Source organism: Gambusia affinis, linkage group LG12 (genome assembly GCF_019740435.1).
Source record: "Gambusia affinis linkage group LG12, SWU_Gaff_1.0, whole genome shotgun sequence".
NCBI classification, from domain to species: Eukaryota; Metazoa; Chordata; class Actinopteri; order Cyprinodontiformes; family Poeciliidae; genus Gambusia; species Gambusia affinis.
In genome coordinates this window covers 12,327,953-12,352,623 of record NC_057879.1, presented here as the reverse complement: position 1 = coordinate 12,352,623, position 24,671 = coordinate 12,327,953, and the positions used below count along the sequence as shown (strand labels likewise).

General features: G+C 39.9%; 1 protein-coding gene across 2 annotated transcripts; it reads left to right on the top strand.

The window, feature by feature from the left end:
- Nucleotides 1-493: 493 nt before the first annotated feature.
- Nucleotides 494-24,581, top strand: yeats2 (YEATS domain containing 2). Of its 2 annotated transcripts, none has more exons than XM_044134414.1 (30): nt 494-664; nt 1,075-1,180; nt 1,274-1,371; nt 1,456-1,548; nt 2,037-2,270; nt 2,362-2,480; nt 3,740-3,901; nt 5,033-5,144; nt 5,485-5,529; nt 6,054-6,228; nt 6,468-6,710; nt 7,365-7,532; nt 8,166-8,251; nt 8,890-9,075; nt 9,190-9,418; nt 9,954-10,112; nt 10,391-10,518; nt 11,378-11,524; nt 11,730-11,915; nt 13,723-14,086; nt 14,176-14,310; nt 14,569-14,736; nt 15,342-15,492; nt 16,666-16,742; nt 16,872-16,951; nt 20,679-20,883; nt 21,349-21,584; nt 21,671-21,745; nt 22,614-22,687; nt 23,046-24,581. In XM_044134414.1, exons 2-30 carry the CDS (start codon nt 1,081-1,083, stop codon nt 23,152-23,154), a joined length of 4,344 nt encoding a protein of 1,447 aa, XP_043990349.1. In that variant the 5' UTR covers nt 494-664; nt 1,075-1,080; the 3' UTR covers nt 23,155-24,581. The 2 variants fall into 2 exon arrangements, with proteins under 2 accessions (XP_043990349.1, XP_043990348.1); XM_044134413.1 differs by having other exon boundaries at nt 9,954-10,121.
- The last annotated feature ends 90 nt before the right edge of the window (nt 24,582-24,671 follow it).

Genomic DNA, 24,671 nt, shown 5'->3' with positions numbered 1-24,671 from the left:
TTATTCTATCAATTCAGTCAGAAACTAAAATATTTGAAGTAGCTAAAGGGGCTTGACTTTTAGGTAGAAGACGTAGAAAATATGTGATTTGTGATGCTGTTTTACACAGGAAAATCTTTTGGAATGTATTTTTGGCAGTTATGTCGTACTCGTATGCTTTCTAAAGAATAGATATGCCACTGAAATATTTTCAGAGAGATTCAATGACAACGGGGAAAAATACTTTATTGTTGCACTGCTTATCTGAAAATAGTTCTGGTTTCAGTTACAGCATCTAATTATCATTCCTGTTGAAACAGAAGAACGTCCTACTTCCACTTTTCTTTCTGATGACTTGTTTTGCTGGTTGGAAGTTGTAATGCAAGTAACATTTTTGATAATGAGATACTCCCTTTTTCCAATGAATCACATTACATTATGTACTAGGTTTTTTTTTTTTTTTTTTATTCAGTTCTTCGGGAGTAGAGAAAACTCATTTGTAGAACAGCGGCTCTCAGTGGCTTATTTGGTGAATCGCGAGGCTAACTCTACACTACTCAGTTAGCATACATGTGCAGCTCGAGATTTAGCAAATAGCAAGACACGAGTACTGGACGATTACAGCAAGGATGTGCTCGCTTTGAGTTAAAACAAGCATTGTTACTGCACTGCACAGACATCTTCAGTAAGTCTGCTTTTCATGTAGTCGGACTCGGTGGCTACAAACATGTGCCAATGTTAGCTAAATTAGCAAACAAGGTTAGCGCTCCTTAACGTGACTGTCAAGTCTGCTGCACGAATAGCAGGCACAATTGTGTTTATATTTATTGGGTACAATAGAATAGCATTTTATGTACGTGCTTATTACACCCACTCATGATGTTAGCTAATTCACTGAGTTTAAAACCTTTAGCCCTGTGTAGCAAACACCTCCCAAGGTAGTTCGTGCTACAGAGTTAGCTTCAATCATTTGCTGTAACTGATTGAACTTTCTCTAAGCGATGGTAACAACAATCATAACTACCCAAACAGCATAGAAACGACTAGCCACCGTTAGCCTAATCTGCTTTTCATCTTGTTTTATCTTCTTTCTAGGTAAACATGTCAGGAATTAAAAGGAAAATAGAAGGCAACGACCCAGACTATGATGACATTTCACTGGTTCAAAGTAATAAAAGAAACAAAACGGCTGAACATAATGGTAAGTTAATAATGTGAAGTACTACGTCTATTTGCATGTTTCTGGTTTGAAATATAAAACGAAAAAACAAATATATATATATATTTTTCTCAGCTCGAGAGGCGACTGTACAGAGAATTGAAAACATTATTAGGGAGCAGTTTTCTTTGGAAATGAAGAACAAAGAGCATGAAATAGATGTTATAAGTCAGGTATGTGTTTCTCAATTACATATTCTTATTATTTTTATTTTTAAAATTTGCAGCAGACTTTGCTAATACAACTTTTATTTGCAGCGCCTAAATGAAGCCAGGAGGATGATGGACAAGCTACGGGCATGCATAGTGGCAAATTACTTTGCCAGTTCTGGAATAACAAAGCCCCCAGAGGTATTTTCTAATAGTTTTTGAGCAAATAGCTTTTATAGGTCCAAGAGAAAAAAAAAGTTCTGGGTCAGTTACAGACATTTAGTCCCGTTCTTGATTCATTTTTGTACCTATGTACTACTTAAACTTATGCGTATTTCAGAAGATTTGATTACTGTTCTGATTTTTGGGAAGTTCATTCTTATTTCTTATCTGATATAATGTCTGATCAAATCAAATTAACTATAGGATATGTATTGTTGATAGATAATATACATACATATAGTGCTGCAACCACCTTTATGTGTAGTAAACCTTGATTGGATGATGGGAAAATTATCGTCATAGCATTTACAAAGCATTTACTGGTGGATATAATTGGCACATGATCAGTAATAAATGTTTAAAAAGTTAACTATGAAACAACCAAAACTACACAGATGTTAAACAGCGAAATGGGAAAATAATTTAGTATTGCAAAAGTTGATCATATTTTCTCTGCATTTTTCTAGCACACCTTGAAAAGTGACCCTGCAGTGTTGAACCATCCGGCCATCCGTCGGTTCCTGGAGTCTCCGTCCCGTTCCTCTTCCCCTCTCAACCAGGGCTCGGAAACACAATCCCTGGCCCATTCAGAGTGTGAATCTCTCTCACAGCAAGGAGACGGCACTGAGAGGAACGGAGAGGGAACGTGGAGAGAGGACAGCAGCAAGCAGGAGCGCAGACCTGGACGAAACACAGGCAAAGTCAGTTTGACTTAATGAAATGTTACGGTCTGTGATCTTTCCATAGCTGTTCCATGTCATAAATGTTTTAAATGTTTTTTTTTTTTATTAGGACACATTTGGTGTGCCTTCACCCATGGACGTAGAGCAGAGGGTGACCTACCACTCTACTGGAGATGAAGCCTCCAGACTCTATGTTAAGAAGACCATTGTTGTCGGAAACGTATCCAAGTATGCAACAAAACTGAACTCAATCTTGCTGTAAATCATCATCTGTCTTAGTATGTTGAAAATTAGGTCCACGCAGTCTTTTACTAACCATGTTTTTGTTGTCTTATTTACTTTATAGTCACAGAAACACAAAAATCCATAAACTCTTACTTGAAAGCAGATCATTCGTTGAACCTGGCTAAATCAAGAGATGATCCATGTTCTGTTCTTCTGCTGAGAATTGACTGAAAATATATTTCCAGCTCAACAAAATATTATCCAGAAAAATATAATGAAATTGTATGCTTTTTTTTTTTTTGCTCATGTGGCAGACATGTTTATCTCAAATGTTTCAGATAAACAATAATTTACAGATTCCTTTTCTTCAAATATTAGTTTACTTTGTTCCATTAAAATATCTCTGTTTAGTTCATGTTTTTGGTAAACAAATTATATAATCAAAGCTAAATTTAGTATTCTTAAAGAAAAAATAACATCTTCGGTTGTGGGTAGTTTAAACTGGATAGTTTTACGACAAAATGTGAACTCTACTGGCATAAATAACATATATTTATATGTTATTTACTTTATACTATTGTTTTAAAATGAGCATTTCAAACCTTTTCACATGTTTATCAGGGGTGCTAATGGGTATGGAGAGTGCCTCGTGTATAATCTCTAAATCCAAAACAAACAAGAACAAGATGAACTTATCAAGCAGCTGGTGGTTGTGATCTGAACCACACAGATGAACTGATCTTGTGCAACACTTTATTCCCAAGAGTGGAGCCACAATTTGATTTTAGGACAAGCCCAGTCTTGATAAAGGTTGAAAACATGTTTTATCTTATTTATTTTCCCTTTGGGCCTGATGTGACCCACAAAACTTACAATTTCTGGTGGATTCTTTATGCGCCATGAGATGAAAGTTGTCATAATCCCACAAAGCTCAATCTGTTGCTTTATGGAGCTTAAGCTAACCGTGTTGGGGGGCTACATTTCTTCTCTATTTTGTGTGTGTTGGGCTCATGTATATTATGTTGAAAATGTTGAATATTTTGTTGCCTGCAGAGCTGTATCCCCATCATCATCCCAGCAGTTAAAGTTAAACATTTATTTCCCCTTTCCTTATGTTGTACAGATTTTAGTTAAAGAAAGGAAAACAATCTTTTCCAGCTCTCCCTTCTGTCTTCCTTACACATTTCAGTTTTTTCAGGGATTATATTAAACAACCAAACAGTTACTGATCTCTCTGTTTTGTGCTATTTTTTTGCTGTTAGGTACATCCCCCCAGATAAGCGGGAAGAGAACGATCAGTCGACCCATAAGTGGATGGTGTACGTCAGAGGCTCGAGGAGAGAGCCGAGCATCGACCACTTTGTGAAGAAAGTCTGGTTCTTTCTGCATCCCAGCTACAAACCCAACGATCTGGTGGAAGTCAGGTTTGTTCCTGTGTGAATCTTTCTCAGTATTTAGAAATCAACAGTGCATGTAAACACTCCTCAGTTCTGAACACGTTATGAGAGACACGGGCAGAGCTCCTCCTCTTCTCACAGAAAGCAGCTCTTGATTGCTGTTTCATGTGGTTACCTGAGGCGTCAATAGAAGCCAGACAGACGGGGACAAACTTGTTTCAGGAAGTGTTCTCCCCTTCACACCGCCATGTTGCCCATGGACACGATGTTTGATTTGAAAGTTTTTTGTTGTTGCGCTGAAGAAAAAGAAAAGGGGGTTTGCTCCACCTCTTTGTCAGCAGGAAAACAATTCTGGAAAACACTTGCGTAATAAGAGACAGTATTCATTAGTCGACACGTGATTCAGAGTTTTTAGGTCAACCTCTTAGTGGGACAACAGTTTGGTGACTCTGCAGTAAACAGAAATCTTAAGAAAATACTATAACAAATAGTGCCCTCTTGTGCATCTATAATAAAGCAGCACCTTATGTACTCTTGACTCTGTAAAATACTGTTTGTGTTTTGAGATGATAACTAGTCTTTGGTCACCATAAAATTGAGAAGCAGCGTATTTAACATGTAGAGTCCATCCAAGTCCTTCACAGTTAAATTTGGATATATCTTGGAAATAATGCAGTTTTCTGGCTTTTGCAGCTTGGATTAAAGATCATAAATAGTGATCTTCCACAGAAACTATCATCATTCATCACTCCTCCTACTAAGCTGTGGCCTCCAGGCTGTTTGAGCTGACAAAGCTCTTCTGGTGCTGCAGCGGCAGCAGCTTCAAAGCTCCCCCTGACTGACTCGAGTGTTCATGCTCCGTGAACTCTAAGCATGCGCGATGCCCTCTGCTGACTCTCAAACAGCCTCAGTCTTGTTAAGGTTGAAGCATAAAAGTAAAGTTTAAACTATTAGGCTATACTTGAGCAGAAATCTAAAATAAACTAACATTTGCATGCCTTTTTGTTTTCACACCTCAAAGAAGAAGAGTTTTAAGATCTTCATGTCATTGATCGTTAAAGAGATTAATAACCGGAGCGGAGTCAGAAAACTGTGAGAATGTTTTGATTTGTATTCGGGTGACGTTTAATTGGGGCTTTTCGATGTGCCTGTTCTCAGCGAGCCTCCCTTTCATTTAACGCGACGCGGCTGGGGGGAGTTTCCTGTGAGGATCCAGATCCACTTCAAAGACTCTCGCAACAAACGCATTGACATCATCCACCAGTTAAAGGTCAGACCTTGGACCAAATCTCCATTAAGGTTGCTTATTTCTTCTGACAGCATTTCAGTATTCTTTAATGCCCTTTTTTTAACATTTATGTAGTTTTCTCATTAGGCGATTTGAAGCCCTCATTTACTTGATTTCACTTCAGTTAATACCACTTAATTATATGGTATTCAGAAAAAGACACAAATAAAAGTATAAAATCATATTTGCTCACATCCTTTCTATTCTACATGAACCAGTTTTTGTACCGTTTACTGACATTAATTGTATTTATTGTGTTTATCTGAGTGTCATAGTTACAGATTTCCTGTTTAATTGTTTAACTTCTCTTGTGTTTCTGCAGCTGGACAGAACATACACAGGCCTGCAGACACTGGGAGCAGAAACTGTAAGTTATAGATGTGCACATTGGTTCCTTTTTTCTATTTTCCTTGCTGTGACAACAAGGAGAGGCAGGAAATTTAACCATATTCGATTTTAAACCTGTTGATGATTTGGAAAGTTTGAGGAATCACAGTATTGTCTAGACTCTAGAATATCCACCGATGCATCATTTTATGTTTCTTCAGCCAAATCCCCCTCATTTTTTAGTTTGGTTTAAGACATATTGACGAGTTGATTGCTTTTGTTATGCTTCATTTTGCAGATTCAGATGTAATCATGCTTTACCTGTCAGCTAGTGTATTTGTCAATTTTTCTTTTTTTTTTTTTTTATTCTTTATTTTATAATGTGTTTTGTAAACATGTAAAGAACCACAAAAACAAATGTCAGGTTCCATGAAAAACAAAAACAAAAAAACAAATGTTTTGCTCAAATGCAAATGCTGTAGATTTTTTCAATCAAAATCTAAATTCTGTAGGTTCTGCATCACCATGTTGTCCACTTCTAAAAAACATCTCTATTTGTTTCAGGTGGTTGACGTGGAACTTCATAGAGATTCTCTTGGGGAAGACTATATCCCTAAGCGCTCCTCATCGTCCAACAAAGCGTCTCTAAAAGCAGCCAGCCCCATGTCGACAGCCTCTCTGACACAGACGTATGGACACCCCAGCTCTCCTGTCTCTCATGATTTTGGTGCAGAAAAAGGTACTACCAAGAGAACTACCAGCTACAAAACAGGAATTTTAGCAGAAATGCAGAATAATTGGTTTCACTACTCGCTGATTTATATATTGTTTTAGAGATAATTTTGTTGGTATAATCTTTAATTTACGTTGCATCTTTAGTCACAGTTTGGATGAAATCATTGCAGAGAGTTTCGTCCATTTTGTCCATGTTGTTTCTTTGACAACTAGTCATGCATCAAGGGATTCTTCTGTCTGCAGGTTTATTAAAAGCGGAGATAGCGAAGTCTGCAAGTGGACATAATCCAGGCCTTGCTGCTGGTGAACGCACTCCAACAAGACCCAGACCTGGTGACAGGGTCACTCTCGGTTCCCCTGGTAACTCTGCCTTCCAGCCAATCACAGCAAGCTGTAAAATAGTTCCCCAGGGACAGGCGCCCAGTCCTGCAGAGTCTCCAGGGAAATCGTTCCAACCAATCACCATGAGCTGCAAAATAGTCTCAGGTAAGTGCTTCCTCTCAGTTAGGATGATGAATCAAATTCTTTCAAAACAGCTTCCTGCCTTACTGAGGCATTTTGTGAAATGTCATTGTAACACACTGAAGTACACAACACCTCTCTTCAGTGAACCATAGGCGTCTTAATATCAGTATTATTGTCTTTTTCTGTTATTTAATTGAACTATTGTAGAGGACTGTTCACTGAGAAAAAGACAGATAAGGCTTTTCTTTTACATTGTGTTAGAAATGGTTCAAATTAAAGTTTGTGATCTATTTGTAACAGAAAAAAGCAGTTTTCTGTGAGATTTCTGTGGCCAGTTTCCAATTTTGAGAAGTTTTATGCTGACGCTGATCTTGGATGATTTTGACTTCCCTTTAAGAACAATAAATTGCATTAAAAACTTTTCATTGTATACTCTTTGACAACAACGGACTTGGTGTCAAGGGTTAATTACCGTGAGCTGAAATTTCAAAGACTTCACGTTCGACCACAAATACAGCCCAAATCTTCCAAACAGAGAAACTTTTTTCTTTCTTTCTTTCTGGGTTTACTAAAATATTACAAAAAGGAAGCACATGAAAATGATATAGGATCATATTCTTTCTGCTTTCTTTTATCTCTGCCTTCCCCTGAGCTGGTTTTCTTCAACACCTTCAGGTTCACCCATCTCTACTCCCAGCCATTCGCCGTTGCCCCGGACACCCACAACCTCCACCCCTGTCCACAGCAAGCAGAGCGCCTCCTCTGTCCTCAACAACCCGTACATTATCGTCGATAAGCCCGGCCAGGTGATCGGCATGGCGTCCTCGTCTGCTGCCTCTGCAGGTACAGCTCCAGCTTCACTGTTTGCTGTTCAGAATCAGAAGCAAACCTGGAATGAAGTTAAGAAGAAGCTTTTTAACCACCCACATGGATGTAGAAAATGCAACAACAACTGCAGTTGGAAGCAGGAAATGAACAATACTTTATTTCCCTTTCTCTATGCTTTTATAGCCCTATTATTACATGCACTGATCCAGCAGGATAATTTGTGGATACGTGGTTACCATAGTGACTGATGTGTTTCATGGCTTGATTAGACTGGATGACGCATGGTGCTCACATCAGGTTTTCCACATCAATGTTGATTGCTCTTGACTGAAGGATCAAATCTCGGTACCAGGGGAAATGAGTGCGTACTCGCTAAGCACCCAGAGGGTCTACATGGTCACGGCAACTGAAACCGCTGACTCATCAAACATCCTCAGCTTACATCACAACGTAGAGTTCTTTCACCTTCATTGTTTTTCCACACACACACACACACACACACACACACACTCCCACCCACACACATGCAGTCAGCCGCTTCTACACTTAATTTATAAGTGCACAGCTCAGGCAGATTTGGTAAATGGATTGGAATCCTGTTGAGCAATCTCTCATCCCAGTGCGTTTTATATTTGCGTTTCTACACAGGAAGCCCCTCGGTCAAACAGGCTCAAGGCGCCCGCTCTCCAGGACCTAAAGTTCACACCGGCACTTTCCTCTCATCGGGGGTCAAGGTGAGTTAGTGTCCATAAATCGTTTTGAGCTAAAACGCCACACAGTTTGTCACTTTTTATCATCGGTGTTGTTAACAAAGGAGTGTGGTATTAATAGAAGCCCAGGGTGTTCAGCAGATGCGAGCATCTTGGCACGTATTTAAATAGGACATATTTCTGGGGATGGGGGAGGGGCTGCACATTTCAGTGGTACAAGAAACATCTCTATTGGATGCTATGAAAATACCTCGCTACTCACATTCTCATTATCCCGACCTTCCTTCATAGAAGTTATTTTTATTGGTCTTAATATGTTTTCTCTCATTTCAAAGTTCCAGCATCTGCTGTTTATTAAACACAACAGCTAATGGCAACATATGGAAATTGTAAAATCATCCATGTTATGAATAAATGATGAGGCCCCCTCACAAAAACATTACTTTAGGCATAAAAGCGCTTCCTAATTCTCAGCAGTCTACTAAAGCCACAAGAGCATCATCGTTCCCAGTCAGAAGGCATCATATTTATCATTTATATGATATTTCTCCAGCTCCAGATATTGTTTACAGTGGATTTCCTGATGGCTTTAATATCTTTGCCTCCTGTGGTTTATGGGAGGCATGTCCTCTTACATTCTCTCTCAATGTGTCTCCTTGCAGGTTATAATCAAGCAGGAGCCCGGGGAAGTTTCAACACAGCAACAGCAGATGGTTTCCACAGTAACCAGCCAGCAGCAACCTGCTGCTGCTGCAGCCCACCAGTTTGTCGCAGTGAAAGGAGGTCACATGATCTCAATGTCGAGTCAGAAACGGACCGGAGAGGCCACCGGGTCCACAACTAGCAAGGTCACAATTACTTCAACTCTGAGTCTCACCAATAATTCATGGGAATAATGATCCACTTGTTAATTTACCAGTGAACGATTCATAAAGCTAATCTGATACTTCTTGTTGTTAAAGATGTTGGGTATTCCCGTGAGCTCAACGCTTCAGTCTTCGGTGAAACAGGTCGCCATCAGCAGCGGACAGATTCTGGTTGCAAAGGGCAGCCCTTCTGTCTCCAAGGTGATGGCCGGGAAGCAGGTTTTGGCTCAGGGCGTTGCTAAAGCCATTGTCAGTGGCACTGGGAGCATCACCGCCCAGCAAGGTGGCGCCAAGGCTGCCGGTGGTTCAGGCGGCAAAAGTGGAGGTCAGAGTTCACAAATATACAAGCTCCATGTTTTTACAGGCATAATTTTGAATATCTAATCATCGCTGCCATCTTAAAGCGAAGAAAAAAACTTTTACAAAGTCGATATTTTCAGTTTTTTATTAGACTTTTATTGTAGAGATTAGCTTGATTAGCATTAGTAAATGGAATCAGACTTCTTAAAGGCCTGATTGAGACAGATAACTTTGAGTCTCCTTCACCATTTCCAAATCAAAGAATGTATGTATGGTGTGTTTACTGGCTGGGAAAGGACAGGATTTTTGAGTGTTTTGATCAACCTGTCACTGATTAGGGCCAATCAAGCTGAAAATCTACTGATTCCAGTCTTCCACGGATTTCTCTGCATTTCTAATTAAAATCACTGCCAAATAACTTTGCACAATGACGCTATTGTCCATTACAATAATGTGTAAAATTGCCCCTTTATATAGGAAGATATTGTAACGATATTTTAATAAACACAATGTATGACCTGGAAAAGTAAGAAATGTCTTCTTTCTGTATATTTTTGTAGTAATGGCCACTCTTCAGCTGCCAGCAAACAATTTAGCCAACCTGGCTAATTTGCCTCCAGGTACCAAACTCTACCTAACCACCAACAGTAAGAATCCGTCAGGGAAGGGGAAGCTGCTTCTCATTCCACAAGGAGCCATCCTCAGAGCCTCTGGTGCAAGTAAGACGAGTTACGTCACTGGTTTGTATCCTTAAAGTGAAGATATCCTCAAAACAAAGTGTGTTAAAAGTTCATCCTTTGCTTTCAAAAACTGCAAGGCAAACCTGAGTTGTGTCTTAATGAGTATCGTTGAAAGGAAGCTCGAGTAATTTATTGCTACCTGTCCTCCGCATTTCTTCTCATCTTAATAAAGCACTATATTTAATACTGCACATGTGTAAGAAAAAGACTGTTTATCTGATTCAAGGTTGATGTGAATGTGCCTCTCTGCTATGTAGGTCACCAGTCCCAGAGCGGCCCGTCAGCAGGTACAAGCAGCTCTCAGAACTCCTCATCCTCCTCATCTTCAGGCAGTCTGCCTTCAAACCTCTCCTACACATCTTACATTTTGAAACAAACCCCACAGGTGGGTAAACAGTTCATTTTTTTCTCTGCGAAGCAATCGATGGAAACTCTTTACCTCTAGTCTATGTTTGTGTTTTTCTGGTGAATGTCAAACAGGGTCAGCATTGTGGTTCTTTTATTTTGCTGTGAGAACCAAACAGCATTGAGGTTTCCTGTTTGATTATTCTGAAGAGAACATCTTCCTCATGCATCTGTGATTTAAGTGGATCTACTAAACAGATGGTTCTTCATCATTACCTGTTTTGCGTACTAGATCATTTTCATTTGTATGAAACTGGAGAAAGTTACAGTAATATTTTGTTATCTACTTCATTGCACTACAGTTGCAAAACAGGGATTTCATTTCTTAGTTTAGTAGTCTTAGTTTCTCTCTGATTTTAATATTCAGGACAAACCTTGCACTTAATTAGAAGCTGTATCTGGTTATATAATGACCATCTGCTGAGATTTCACTGAGGACTTCACAGACATGCGCTTTTTACATAAAATCATAACTTAAACTTATTCACAGAAGTGTGAATAATTAAAGACCTAGTGCGTACTTTAGTAAAGACTTAAATTGTGGTTTGATGCTAAGGTCAATGGATTTTTGTATTATGCTAATACCATGCATAAAATTTTAGTAGTTCATATAATGAAACCCTGTTTTATTGTAACGGTTTAATAGATGTTTTGACAACATGTCATTTTTTTCATATTTTAAAGGCTGTATGAGCTGAAGTTTATGTCTAACCTTTATTGCATTGACGCAGAGAACTTCAGCTGTTAAACGCTAAAATTAATCCTCTAAACTACAACTTACCAAATACTCATTTGCACAGTGTGACTGGCTCTCTGTTACATCACTTTGTTGTTGTTAGGGTACATTCCTGGTTGGTCAGCCATCACAGGGATCAGGGAAGCAGGGCAGTTCCAGTTCAGCAGGTCATTCAGGATCATCTGCAGCCACTTCCACCCAGCAGGCTATCCGGGTGACGGCTGGACAGAAGGCGGCCATCTTGGCTCAGGTTGGGGAGAAAACCTGCCTAGAGGTCTGGGCAGTACTTGAACTAGTAGTGTGTGATTCTGATTTGTCTTGTTTGTTGTTGTTTGGTGTTTACTAGCACCAAACAACATTACGTTGTTGATGACGCCTCACCTCCTTTTTTTGCAGCTTAATATCGATTGTAATAATAAACGTGTCTGATATTTTTTTTTTGCCATGACCGACAGGTTGTTGGCAGCTCACAGGGAGCACAGCTTAAGCTGTCCGACGGCTCTGTGAAGACTGTAACAGCAGCAGGAGCGGGTCACATGTCCAAGCCTGGTACCACCACACTGAGGATGACGGGGGGAGTCATCACAGCTGCTTCCTCCACTCCTGTTAGTGCAGCAGGGGCAGCAGCAAGTCAACAACAGGCATGTTTTACACTCATTTGGGAGCATCACTGCGGTGTTTTTAAGCCATTTTTAAACCAAACTGCAGGAACTTAAAAGTTTAAAGTTGACTTTAGATATTTCTCATCTCCTATTTATTTTTGCTAGTTTAACCAGATTTAAGGAGGAATTTAATTAGTGGAAATTCAGTGTGACATGTTTTTTGTAAGCATGTACAAAAAACATGCTTACAAAGCAGTTTTATCTTTAAAATAGGTGACGACATGCATGGTAGAAATGCAACTAATGTTTTTTTGATCAGTTCAAAAGAAATATAGGAGAAACAGAATGATTACTTGTTGCAAACACATGATGTGTTTATCAGAAAAGAGCAGACATGATTGAAGAGGAAACTGAAGAGGATTTAACCTTGCTCGTGGTTTGGATTGGCGCTAGACCTCATTAACTCAAATAATGAAAATTTGGTTTGCACAATATCAGAATAACCTTGTTTAATATTACAATGTCAATATCAATTGCTACATATGCCTTTTTGTTCCTTTCCTCACCTTCTCTTCTGTGCCTCCAGTACTCTGTGACCTTTAGCATTTTGCGCAATGTTATTTCTGTTCATTGTGTCAAACTGCTGCTGTGAAACTGTCCAACTGGCTAAATATTGCATTAGCGTGTAAAACTCAAGTTCATAACACTTGAAATATATTAGCCAACAGTAATTGCACTCCAAACAGTCCTTTCTGATGTGCATATTGCACACAGTTGTGATGGCAACATAATGCTCAGCCATAAAAAAACACACACAAATAATTCAAACGTAGCATAACCCTCTTTGTGAGACCAAATGTCTCTTTTTTTTCTTCTTCTTCTTTGAGAAGTCAATAATCAGCGTAATCATCAGTTGAGTAAAATAAAAATGTCTAGCCACAGAGACTGTCCGTCACACTGTTGTGTTTATATTCCTCCTTACCTGATTCCATCAAAATTCCAGCCCGCGCCCCCATTGCAGATGACTCACTCCAGCAGATTGTTACAGAAAATATACCCAAAACGAGACTCTTGGTGCCTTCTACCTGCCTGACACATACAGACACAGCAGAGCATCTGCAGGGGTGGAAATACTAAACATACTGAAAAGGTTGCAGTGACTGTTTTTTTAACTATTTTGGCAAAATATCTTAATGCTGCTTTATAGGCTTACATGGTGAATAACTGGTCTAATTAGATTTTAGCCTAAATGTTGTAGCTTTGCATAAAGGATAATGTAGACAGATCTACACTGTTTATCACTGAACATACAGCAGAACAAGTTTATGCTTGCACATCTTTTCCATACACAAGCTGCCATCTTGGTGACAGTATGTTGCTGTGAAATCTCACATGGTTGAGTCTGAATAATTGTAACTTCCTCCGTTCAGTTTAGCGCCACTTCATTGTATGTTCTCTGTGGAGACAGCCATCTTTTTTTCCATTTATGATGATTTATATTCAGCCTTTACAAGGTAGGTATGGTAGCTGTGTTGTTTTGTTTTTGCACTGCATTTGGTGTTCAAATTGAGATTTATTGTACATCCTCCCTTTTGATATTTTGCTTTTTGTTCTGAGGTATACAAATTTTAGTTCTTGTTCAGTTGATGTATGATGTATACCTTGAATTACACAGTTGCTCATGTATGAAGGAAGTCCATTAACTATCCTGACCGATTCAGCTTTATCAATGAAAGAGAGAAGAAAATTACTTGCACATTTAGTAAAAAAAAAAAGAAAAAGAAAGCTTTAATTATCTAAAATTAGTTTTTGGTCAGCAGCTGACGATTTGTGTGTTTCCACGCAGACTGCTGATGGCGGGAAACCTGCCTCTCAGCCTCACTCACTTTTGGTGTCAGCCAACCAAGCAGCGGTCATCAGTGCAGCCAAGAGCTCTAGCGCAGCCGGGGGCGGCGGCCTGTCCAAGGCAGCGGTTGCCTCTTTGGTCAAAGGAGCTGCCACTGTGACGAAGAGCGCCTCGAGTTCCAGCGGGGCGGTCGTGACGCTTGCTAAAGGGGTCACAAATGTGCCCGTCATCAGCATGTCCAAAGGAGCAGGAGTGGGCGCCGTGGTGGGTGTGCCCAAAAGCAGCGGCACGCCATTAGTTTCTGCATCGTCATTAGTCAGCGGGGTGGCAACTGGAGGTGGAAAGACAAGTGCTGCACTGTCAGGTTGTTAGAAAAACACATTGATGTGTTGGTCTGCAGATGGCCAGAGCTGTAAAACTGACTTTGCATATAAAACAAATTCTTTTTGGCAGGTATGCTGAAGATTCACTCTGGAGGCTCCAGCTCCCAGCAGACAGTCTTAACAATCCCTGCTAACCAGCTCAAGCAGCTGGGAGTTGGTTCTGGGTCTCCTGGGCTGCAGACCATATTCATGCCTGTTGGTAAAGGTAAGGTGAAAAAAAAAAAAAAAAAAGATTTTGAAGGAGAAACATATAAAATTCTGATTGTTTTTTTTGGATTATATCTCTTACAAGTGAACAAGCTGAGCAGTTTTTAATATATAGTTTTATTTAAATCAGAAACTCAGTTTTATATTAGATTTTTTTTCATTGCAAGATCTATATGATCATTTTTCATCAAAGTTTTATGCATACTATAGTTACCCAATGAGCCAGTAATACAAAGTGTGTCTTCTTTGTGCGTAGTGGTGTCTAAAGGCCCAGTCTCCAACACTCCCTCCTCCTCTTCCTCTTCGTTGACGCCCCATGGGGCTGCTGGAGCCGGAGCTGGAGCCGGAGCCGGAGCCGGAGCCGGAGCCGCCCCAAACGCCGCCAGCCAGATCCCCTCCTCCCTTGTCCCGCCTCTGGCACAAGGTGAGACGGGTCCATCCTCAGTCCACCCACAATCCTGTCTCAGATTCATCACTTTGTACCCATCTCCATTTTATGTATCATTAATCAGGATGATAAAAATAATGATAAACAAAACATTGTTTCTACAGAATCTTAAAATCTCATCAAGTTAATTTTCAGTTTTAGGCCCCAGGAAGTCTGAAATAATTCCAGATTTCCCACATAGGATCCCAATTTATCTTTAGTTTGGTGTGATTTATAATTTGTATGTTTATTCAGTCATTGCATCAGTGACTTTTTAAAAAAATTTCATACAATTATTTTGATGGCATTCATCTGTTATTGCACTGGCTTAGGAGTGGAGGCGTAATTATACTTTAACAATCTACAAAACCTTTAATGCACAGCAGCAAACAGCTCTGACAAATATAAAATAAAGCTGGACATTCAGCCTTCCTTCAACCCCGAGTTTATTTTGAGAAAGCTAAATGTTCTTCTTGATTATTTATGAGCAGAAATTGTATTTAACAATTTGAAAAAAAATTTTTTTTTAGCTACTTTTAACTTCATAGAATGTGTGACCTTTGACTCCTGTGTCTCACTGTTCTCGCTCTTTGTTGCCCCAGTGAAAACGGAACCAAGTGCTGGTCCCGCCATCACAGCCAGTCCGTCGACGCCGGTCTCTACGCCGGCTCCACCCTCAGCCCATGTCCCTTGTGCAGCTACTGCTGTTAAGCAGGAGCAAGGCGCAGACACCTCTGCACACGATCTGATCAAGTAAGGACAAACAGATTCACTGGAACAGCTCCATTTCAAAAAAATAAATAAATAAACACATTTTTCTTTGCTGAGCACTGACACTAGAAGCAGGGCTTTAGGATGCCTTCATTCCTCAGCCTCTTCTACTCACTCTGCCTGCAGCTAATTCAGGGTCAGTTACCATCCAGCTGGATGTATGCAGGCTTCAGAACTGCCTGGTTCGTCTGTCAGATTTATTTGTCCATTTTGGTCGAGGATCTGCTTATTCTCTGCCCATTATGGCGTGGCTTTTTGCCTAAAGTTCCCAGACATTCATTTGGTCTTTTTTTTTTTTTTTTTTTTTTTTTTTTAAAGAGCAGATGAAAAATCAAATCTTCGCAATAAGAGGCCAAAACATGAACTGTGAAATTTAAGCCAGCTAATTATAATAATTTGCAAGACCTTCTCTACTCGTAGAAACACAACAGTCTTGGAGCAGGAGGGGTTCTATGTTTGTGCTGCAGGCTGCAATGAAGTCTTGACAAACAGACATTCATTTAGTAAATTCAAATATGTAAATTTTGCAAATCATAGCTCGGGAAAAAATGCACAACTCAAAATGTGCTTGACGCATCGTTAACACTGATTTGTTCATTGGTTATAAAGGAAGATTTGATTTCTGTCTGTCTTGAGCAGTGGCTTCTCTGATAATTTTCTATTGAGACACAATATCTCATCTTCTATAGATATCTGTTTCAAATTATCATAATAACTTAAGAAAAGAAAATGCATTCTCTGATGGTGAGAGAGTTGTGTAGAAATTACTAAAGAGAAAAAAATAAATTGAATGATAACTAGTAATACTACTTCTATAATATCATTCTCTGCACATTAACTTGAGTACTTTTTGGAAGTTCTCAACAGATTTAAAAAAAAATAGTTGTTTACTGTGACAAATGTGTCCAAAATGTTAAGCTGAATCTGCACTGGAAGTTGCATAACTGACTCTTAAAGATATAGAAGCATAAGCTGGTGATAAAGGAGCTGTAAAATGTGGATGCACTAAAAGTTGCACCGAAGTGAAAAAGTTAGGTGAGCCACTTCAACCACAGCAAAAAGGAGTTTTGGAGCCACGGCCAGAAGTCATACATTTATTAAAATAATCAAGACTGAATGCATTAAGTAACCAGAGCAACGGCTTTTTCCCCTCAGCACCGAGCACATAGAAACAATGATGCAGCTGCTGACTGCTGTAGTGAAGAAGTTCCCTCTAATTGTACCAGATAAAAGTAAGTAGTCTGAGCTTTCATGTGACATTTATATGACACCGTTTATATAAAAACTACCTGAAAGGTTTGAAATTGTTTTTCACTTGTGCTTTTACTAAACACAAATTGAAATTATGTTTCTCCGTTTAGCCGAAGACTCCCATCCATTTTGTGCCTCTTCAGTAGAACAGTATTACTCCTGGAATATTGGCAAGCGCAGAGCATCAGAGGTAAATAATATTCAGATTTATTCATGCCTTTAACTAATTATGAAGTCATTTCACAGTCAGTTTTCTTGTAAACACTAAGAATGCATTCGACCACTTTAATTGTCTTAATTTATTTTTATTTCTTTTACGTGATCAGGCTTTTACTCATAAAACATTCAGGTTGAGCTCACTTAGAGAGACACAAAGTCGCTGCTGTAACTTAAAAATGTTCCAGTTTTTAAGTTAAAATGAGCCGTGTCTGCAGCATTGTCTGTATAATCTGTCTCCAGGCTGCTTCATGTCTGGGTGAGCTCTCTGCTTGCCTCGTGTTTGTGTCTGTCAGGTCAGTTGTGCTTCTTTGCCTGGTCATCTTGTCCCTTTGTAGCGGCTTCATCAAAAACTTACACAGACTATCTTGTCTCTGCAACACGCTCTACTTTTGCATCTATGGGGCAAACCCGGAAATGGATAATTCAAAACTCGTTCCTGATTTAGGGAGCTTAAAGTTGATGAAACCGTGTTAACAGACTCTACTTGCTCTTTTATGATTTTGGGTTTATCTTTTATAATAATACATTTTATACTCATGATGAACACACAATTACAATTAAAGGCATGGCAGAAAACTGCTAATAAAAGCACCAAACATTTAACAGGCAACACAACGTAAAGTTTATAATGCATTAAGCATTACAAGCAACTTAAAAAAAAAAGGTGTTTTCAAAATGACTGACTCAACTAATACTCCACAGCTCTTAGTAAGCAGGTCAGCAGATGAAGCGGTGAGAGAACAAAATGAGCGATGGTGCACAGAAGATCAAGGAGATTCAAAGTAGAAGAGAGATTTGAAAGTGAGCAGAAGAATCATAGCATCGATATTGGAAGGGAAGTAGTGGGATGACTGCAGTATTACACTTAATGAAAGGAGTTCTGACGCTACCCTGATTTTTGAAGTTTTTATAGAGTTCTTGGAGTTTTCTGATGGACCTTGTGATCGGACGTGTTTCACTTGTTACAATTTTAAACCAAGCGTTTGAAGAGCAAATGACACCAACAGATTTTTGGGGAGAACAATTTGATTGAGAAGCACAAGTAGGGTTGACAACCCCCAAGACAGAGGGGCTAAAAAGCTCTCTAATATCTTAGAGACTTTTGGTCTAACACAACATGTCAAACAAGCAACACACACTCAAGGACACACACTGGACCTGGTTATCAGTAAGGGTGTGAATATTTCCAATGTTTCTGTAACTGATGTCGCCCTGTCGGATCACTTCGCTGTTATCTTTGAAAGTTCTTTATCCTTTAATCCACTTGGACAAACAGCAACCATCACAAAACGTTCTCTCACTGAAAGCACAGCAGAAACATTTAATCAAATCTACTCTTCTTCCTCACCCTTAAGCTGTAATGACGTAGATAAGTTGGTAAATGATTTTCAGTCTAAAGTTTCAGATATCATTGATTCCATTGCCCCAATTAAAATGAAGGTTGTGTCTGGTAAGAAGAAATCTCCATGGAGAAATGCACAAACAGTTCGATCTGCAAGACAACTCTGCCGTAGGGCAGAACGAAAATGGCGTAAAACTCAACTTCACGTTCATTATGACATCTATAAAGAAAAACTACGTTACTATCATTTAACACTCAAACATGCAAGACAGGCCTTCTTTGCAGATGTCATAAACAAAAACATTAACAATGCTCGAGCTTTATTTGCAACAGTTGACAGGCTCACAAATCCTCCTATCACGTTACCACCTGAATTTCAGTCTATTGCTGCCTGCAACCAGTTTTCCAGTTTCTTTTCAGAGAAAATTCAAAAAATCAGAGGATTAATCTGCACATCCACTATAAAGTCAGAACCAACACTGAACCCAAACAAAACAAATACAGAAAAAATGACCCAATTTCAACTACTTAATTATAAAACCCTAGAGGAAATTATAAGTCAACTCAGCTCCAGTTCTTGCTGTCTGGATGTTCTACCCACACATTTCTTTAAGAAAGTTCTGCCTGTTGTTGCTACTGATCTGATCCAAATAGTAAACTCATCGCTCTCATCAGGCGTTTTCCCCCAGGCTTTGAAAACGGCAGTAATCAAACCACTGATAAAAAAGAACAATCTAGACAAATCACTACTGCAGAATTACAGGCCGATCTCCAACCTCCCATTCATCAGCAAAGTTATTGAAAAAGTTGTGTGTAAACAGTTAAATAGCTTCCTAACGATAACCAACTGCTTTGACTCCTTCCAATCTGGTTTCCGGTCTCACCACAGCACAGAAACTGCCCTCGTAAAAGTGTTCAATGACATCCATATAAATACGGACTGTGGGAGAACCACAGTGCTGGTTCTGTTGGACCTCAGTGCAGCTTTTGACACTGTTGACCATGACATATTACTGAATCGACTGGAGAGTTGGGTCGGACTCTCCGGTCCAGTGCTTAACTGGTTTGAATCGTACATAAAGAACAGGGATTTCTTTGTTTCAATTGGAAACTTCTCATCAAAGAGGTCAAAGGTCACATGTGGTGTACCCCAAGGTTCAATCCTAGGACCCTCTTATTCAATATTTATATGCTCCCACTGGCTCAGGTTATAACAGGAAATAACATTAGCTACCATAACTATCCAGATGACACACAGCTCTACACTACGATGTCACCAGAGACTCAGAACCCATCCAATCACTGAACAGATGCTTAGAACAGATAAATGTGTGGATGTGCCAAAACTTTCTCCAGCTGAACAAAAACAAAACTGAAGTTATTTTTGGACCTAAAGATGAACGATCTAGAGTCAGTGGACAGCTTCAGTTATTACAACTACAAACCAGCGATCAGGCCAGAAACCTGGGAGTAGTGATGGACTCTGACCTGAACCTTCAGAGCCACGTAAAGACAGTCACAAAGACGGCCTTCTATCACCTGAAGAACATTTCCAGGATTAAAGGACTAATGTCTCAGCCAGATCTAGAGAAACTCATCCATGCGTTTATCTTCAGTCGTATTGATTATTGTAACGGCGTCTTCACAGGTCTGTCCAACAAATCAATCAAACAGCTGCAGCTGATCCAGAATGCTGCTGCTCGTGTTCTGACTAAAACCAGGAAGATAGAGCACATAACACCAGTTTTAAAGTCTCTCCACTGGCTCCCTGTAGCTCAAAGAATAGACTTTAAAATACTGTTGTTAGTTTATAAATCACTGAATGGTTTAGCACCACAATACATTAAAGATCTGCTGCTGTTGTATCAACCTTCCAGAACTCTCAGGTCTTCTGGTTCTGGTCTGCTCTGCATCCCCAGAACCAGAACCAAACGAGGAGAAGCGGCATTTAGCATCTATGCACCACAAATCTGGAACAAACTTCCAGAAAACTGTAAAACAGCTGAAACACTGACTTCCTTTAAATCTCAACTAAAAACCCACTTGTTTAGAGTTGTATTCGAAACGTAATCAATTGCAAATTTATTGATGTGTTTTTATTGTTGATTCTATGTTGCATTGTATTTTGTGTTTGATTTGATGTAAAGCACTTTGAAATGCCTTGCTGCTGAAATGTGCTATACAAATAAAATTTGATTGATTGATTGATAGGGTTAACATCCCAGAAACGACAGCAGTCTGTGGACCAAGATGGCTTGGTTTGCTAACAGCTTCATAAGTAAAAGATCAAAGCCAGAAGTCGGTCTTTTCAACACAGTTTATTTGTAGTGAATATAATTTGTATGCGTCTCTGCAGCTTCAGCGAGCCGTTGCAGTGAAGCGGGTTGTCCAGGACGTGCTGGACCACTCGCCCCGCCTACAGGCCCTCACACCGCCAAAGACCAAAGAGGTTGTACAGTGGTGCCGGCAGAGGGGTTACACTCCACCTGACCCAGAACCCCAACACAGGAATGACGACGAGTCCATCGAGGACATTCTCACGCAAATCGATAACGAACCTGGTAGGTTTCTGCCTCTGCTTGTGGACATTTTGCTGGACATCTTTTAAAAAAAACGGTCTTCTGGTTCTGGTTTAGTGATTTCATTCCACTGCTTTCAATGGGTGACTGTTTCCTGCGGAGTGTTGACTATGTGGGTGTATTTCTTCTGCAGTTAGCACTTCATACAGTGATATGTTTGCTGGTTTGTTGTGTGTGAAGGTGGTCGGTGTGAGTGCTCTTCTTTTTTGTTTATCTGTAATTCTGTTGATGAGGAGATCTCACTTATTCCGTCTTTTGTCTCTAAAGGGTGAGAGACGAAGCTGCTTAGCTCAGTGAGTCACATGCCGAGGCAGACAGCATGATGATAATCAGCCTCTTGTTATTTTTGTCTCACTTTGTGCTGTGAATGAGTGTGATATTTCAATTATCTCAGTGCTGAACTTATCGAAGAAACAACCCATTTCCTAAACGTTCATATGTTTCCAGAGTGCCCTTCGACCCTCAGCACTTATGACGAGCTGCTGCTGCGGCTAGAGCAGATGCAAGCCTTGCTGAAGACCGAACCCGAAGAGGAAGATGATGAAATAGTCGACATTGTCACGGTGACTCCTCCCTGCCAGAAGCTGAAGGTCAAAGAGGAGGAGCAGGAAACTGATGTGGAGCCGAAGTTTTTCCTTGGCCCCTGCATATCCTCCCAGTTCGTCAGCGAAACGGCCCAGCAGGTTTGGAGCGGCACTCGAAGTTTACGAAGCTCACCAGTTGTGTTTACTGTTTGGGAAACCTCGCAATGTCTAATTGTCTCCTTCAGATCGGGGTACTGTTTCAACCATTGGAAGTGGAGAAGAGTGTGTTTGCTCCAGTAATCGAAGCAATGATTTTGAAGGTCAGTAAGGCTCTGAAGGAAAGCAGTTATTCTACAGTCACTGGTATCATCTAAGCAGTACTAACCGCACAGTGTGTGTGAATGAAAACAGTCTGATTGCTGTCAGAGCTTTATGAAGGTACACCGCTAAATATGATGTGATGAGCTGCAGATTTTGTTTTGCTGCATGAATCACTTTAGGTCCCAACATGAAGCCAGCTTTCTTCTTCGTGGTTTCCTGCTAATGAACATAATTTAAGGTTCTTATAATTAGGACAAGTCGTTCAGGTCCTGAAGAAGCAAAACGACTCAAGAAACACCAGCATGTTTGTCAGTGTGATGGTCTTTTCTGCAGCACTGCATTAACTTTACATAAAGGTCCACCATTGTCTTGTCTTGTGGGATCATCGAGATCATATTTTTACAGTTGTGAGCCCCATATCTTAAAGAATGACTAAGTAACTTTCTTCAGATAGGAAATGACTTTTTGTCATCTATTTCTACCTTTCTCTAGATTAGACTCAATGTGTTGTTTTTTGAGATCTTTTGGCCTACTTCATGTTGTTGGACAGGTTCAATTTGAGTGGTTCCTCGACTCTACCGCTCTGGCAGTAATCAGGCCCGCTGTGCGAAAGGAACTCCCACCACCGGCGCAACCGTCGGTGGTATAATGTTGGAAATCACTATTTAAAACTTATTTTTTGTATTAACTGCTTATTTTTGAGACGATTTAGCTAAAGGATTTGAAACATTTAAGTGCAAGAGTGAAATATTTTTTCACACTGCTGAATATATACTTTGAGTTTTTTCTTTATACTTTGGTGGGCCGTTGGATTCTTTGTATCTAATTATGATTCTGTGTGTGTGTGTGTGGGTGTGTGTGTGTCAGGCTACAGAGCAGTTTGCCAGCGACATCCTGAGAGAAGCTCTGGCAGGGGCCCACGCTAAATCTCCTCCAAACAGGTCAGCTTTTTTCTCCACTTCTGACTGTATTTGTTACGTCTAGAGCTTATCTGGGTCGTCAGTTTGCTCCAATCATAAACTTATTTTAATATAGCAAGATGACTCAGTCACAAGAAGGAATTTATTGTTTTTAATTTATGAAGTTGGTGCAGACAAACAAGTCATTATGCACACTGCATTTGTGAGATTTTGTTTTTGGTACAGTTGAAGTAAATAATCCGTTCTAGTTTGTGGAATGTTGGGTTCGTTTGGCACTACACACTAAAAATTAGATGATATTAATCATCAATAGGTCAGCCAGTTTTTCATAATTTTGAGTTTTAGATAAAATCCTCACAAGAAGCCGTTTGGGTTTCAGGGCGCCGAGGGAGATCACCGCCATGAACATCCACCAAGCAGTCAGTAGCATCCCCACCTGTGACTTCCTCACTAACGCACACATGGGTTACCTGACAAAGGACAACTGAGGACAGACACGACTGGACTTTGGCTTTTAAGCAGACGTGCTTGGATGGGACGGGGGATGGGACAGTCGGAACCACGAGCCATGACAAAGAGGCGCCTCTCTTGTTGTGAATATTGGCGTCCAAATGCAGTCGCGTTGCCTGAGGAGGCACAGCAACAGCTGAAGCCTCGAGTTTCTGGACTAAATGACAGAAGGGCTCAGCTTGCTCCTCAGTGCTGATGCTCAGCTGCACAGTAACTAATGTCTTCAATACTTTGTATTGTCACCTTTTATTTCTGTTTGGAAAGAAGCCACATCATGCTGCTTGTGAAATTTAATTTAGCCTCGCTGTTGCGCTCTCTCATACCTCCTAACATTATTTCAGTGATGAAGTGTTCGCGCCGAGGACGGGTCGTCATGAGGGAAATAAACCATGAGTGAATTGTCATTGGTGTCAGACTGCCGTCCTCTCTGGCCTCCTGTCGGCTCTCTTTGGGTTTGAGGCGCTTTTTCAGCTGCGGCTCACTGCAGTTTAGGAGCTCTGATGATGGTCTGTGTGTTCGTTTGTACGTACTTTCAATCCGAGAGGTTTTCCCAACGGTGTTGCAGCTATGGCAACCAGCGATCATCATAATCATCAGAAAGTCGTAGTATCTTTTTAACACATTTCAGTGTTACCCAACCAGCACAAGTAATTATGAATATTGCAGCAGTAAAATACAGGAATTCACTGTCTGCTAAGGATTTTAACAGATGTTTTTGAGGCCTGTCATGTCTGACCTTTGACACTAAATGAATGATTGTCGTTGTGACTTAATGGTAATTCACACATAAGGTTTTGCAACCTGATTTTACGTGTTCTGTTTAACAACTGTTGTCATATCCCTCATGGTGTGTATGACTCACACCAGTCAGCCACAAAAGTAAAACTACTAACAGGTGGCAATTATTATGGGTCACAATTCATCTTTTCTTTTTTACGTTTGGTTGCTAAGCAGAGGTGACGATAAAGGAATGTGGAATTAGGCATACCTCATCAATAAGGACCTAAAATAATCAGTCTAATGCTTTCCATGTCCTGGCTGACTGGTGTGCATAACCAGTCGGTCAATTATAAGTTCCTAAAGTGTTTTATTTCTTCTCCAACATCAACATTTTAATATTTAATTCCCAACAGTGGTGTGTGTGTGTGTGTTCGGTGTAAATGAAATTAATGGTGAGTACTGTTATGTGATTGTCATTTTATACAAATAGGCGTGTTTTACTGAGCTTTGTACGACTGGATAAGCAAACGTTGTTATGACTTGATTGGTTATAATGCCTGTTTAACCAAATGAAATTAGTGTGCAAGATACCTAAACACTGTAATGTATTTTTTTTCCCCTTTGCAAACCAAAAATATGATCAATATTCTTATAATAAACTAAGTAAAGTATTTCTTGAAGTCTAGATTTGTGTGAGGCGTTTTGGTTTGTGTGTCTTGTGATGAGCTGTAAGCATCTTGCTGAAGGGTGACTTATGGCTCAAATTAATATGCAG

Bases quoted from the DNA above. Each gene is read 5' to 3' on its own strand.
- yeats2 (XM_044134413.1), top strand. From the start codon at position 1,081: ATGTCAGGAATTAAAAGGAAAATAGAAGGCAACGACCCAGACTATGAT. The intron at 6,711-7,364 runs GTAAGTGCTTCC...CAACACCTTCAG, and splicing joins GAGCTGCAAAATAGTCTCAG to GTTCACCCATCTCTACTCCC. The intron at 9,419-9,953 runs GTCAGAGTTCAC...ATATTTTTGTAG, and splicing joins TTCAGGCGGCAAAAGTGGAG to TAATGGCCACTCTTCAGCTG.